The sequence below is a fragment of the Haliaeetus leucocephalus genome, unplaced genomic scaffold (genome assembly GCF_000737465.1).
Source record: "Haliaeetus leucocephalus isolate CR32 unplaced genomic scaffold, Haliaeetus_leucocephalus-4.0 Scaffold339, whole genome shotgun sequence".
In the NCBI taxonomy this organism is placed as follows: domain Eukaryota; kingdom Metazoa; phylum Chordata; class Aves; order Accipitriformes; family Accipitridae; genus Haliaeetus; species Haliaeetus leucocephalus.
In genome coordinates this window covers 17,206,132-17,207,234 of record NW_010972775.1, presented here as the reverse complement: position 1 = coordinate 17,207,234, position 1,103 = coordinate 17,206,132, and the positions used below count along the sequence as shown (strand labels likewise).

Sequence of the window (1,103 nt, the reverse complement as noted above, 5' to 3'; positions counted from 1 at the left end):
TTCCCCACAGGGCGCGGGAGGGTTTGATGGCTCGACCCACAGCAACAACGCCCCTCGCCCGGGTCGCCCAGGCTCTTTCTTGCCCTCTCCCTCCCATGGCTGCGGTGCTCGGCGCTCGTTCCTCCGCCCCTTCCACGCCGCCGGAGGAGCATGGCCGGGGAGGCGGGCGGCCGCGCTCCGGAGTGGAGGAGGCGCAGGGAGAGGATGCAGACATTGGAAGGCAGCCGCGATGATTGATGGTTTGGGCTGTTTTGTAATGGGAGGGGAAGGAGAGGAGGAGGAGGAGAAGGAGAAAAAGTCTGTGTAATCTTTCAGTGCGGAGGCCACCGGAGCCCGGAGCTGGGGCCGCCCGTCCCTGCATCGCTCCGCGGAGCCATGTGGGGCTTTTGATTTTTGATTTTTTTTCCAATTCTTTCTTTCGATTGATTTATTTTTCCCTTTTGTTTTTTCTCTTCCTCTCTTCCCTTCTCCTTTTTTTTTTTTTTTTTTTTTCCTTTTTAAACTCTTCTTCCAGGGAGAGGATAGTGGTTAAAGCTCGAGCTGGATGGATGGGTATGGGGAGAGGGGCAGGATCCACAGCCCTGGGACTTTTCCAAATCCTCCCTGTCTTTCTCTGCATCTTCCCTTCAGGTAAGGAACAGCCTCTTTATTTTGAAGAATTTTTTTCCTGTATTTCTCGCAGCCCTTGGATAGCCGCCTCGGTTCCCCCTGTCTCGGGGCCTCTTTCCCTCTCTTTGCAGCAGTTTGCCACATGTTTAAAAGAAGCAAGTGGGGCTCGGTTTCGGTGTGTCCCGTCCCCCCTTACTCCCTTTTCCCCAAGCAGTGGCGGTGGGTGTTTTTCCTTGACCTCATCTTCTTTGTCTCCCTGCTGCCTCATCGCACAAGGAAGGAGATGGTCGAAATCAAAGCAATCCCCGGCGAAGGCAGCCGGGGGTTCTTCTGACAGCGTCAGGCAGGTTACGTTGTTCTCCCGTCCCCGTGTGTGCTCTGCGCCTCGAAAAGAAGGGGCCGGGGGCGGGGGACGACCCCCCACATGAACACCCCAGATGCCCGATGTCTGCCCTTGAGTGCAGCGGGGGGGGGGGCGGCTCGCGCCCCCCCCC

At 57.4% G+C, this 1,103-nt stretch overlaps 1 protein-coding gene across 2 annotated transcripts in view; it reads left to right on the top strand.

Moving 5' to 3' along the window:
- RGMA (repulsive guidance molecule family member a) overlaps positions 1–1,103 on the top strand; it is a 24,060-nt gene that overhangs the window by 6,723 nt on the left and 16,234 nt on the right. Inside the window, exon 2 of one of the 2 annotated variants that reach the window (XM_010572013.1) lies at positions 515–630. In XM_010572013.1, coding sequence (XP_010570315.1) covers positions 515–630 — 116 coding nt within the window. Of the gene's footprint in view, positions 1–505; positions 631–1,103 lie in introns of those variants that run through there. The other variant, XM_010572014.1, reaches the window with a different exon arrangement.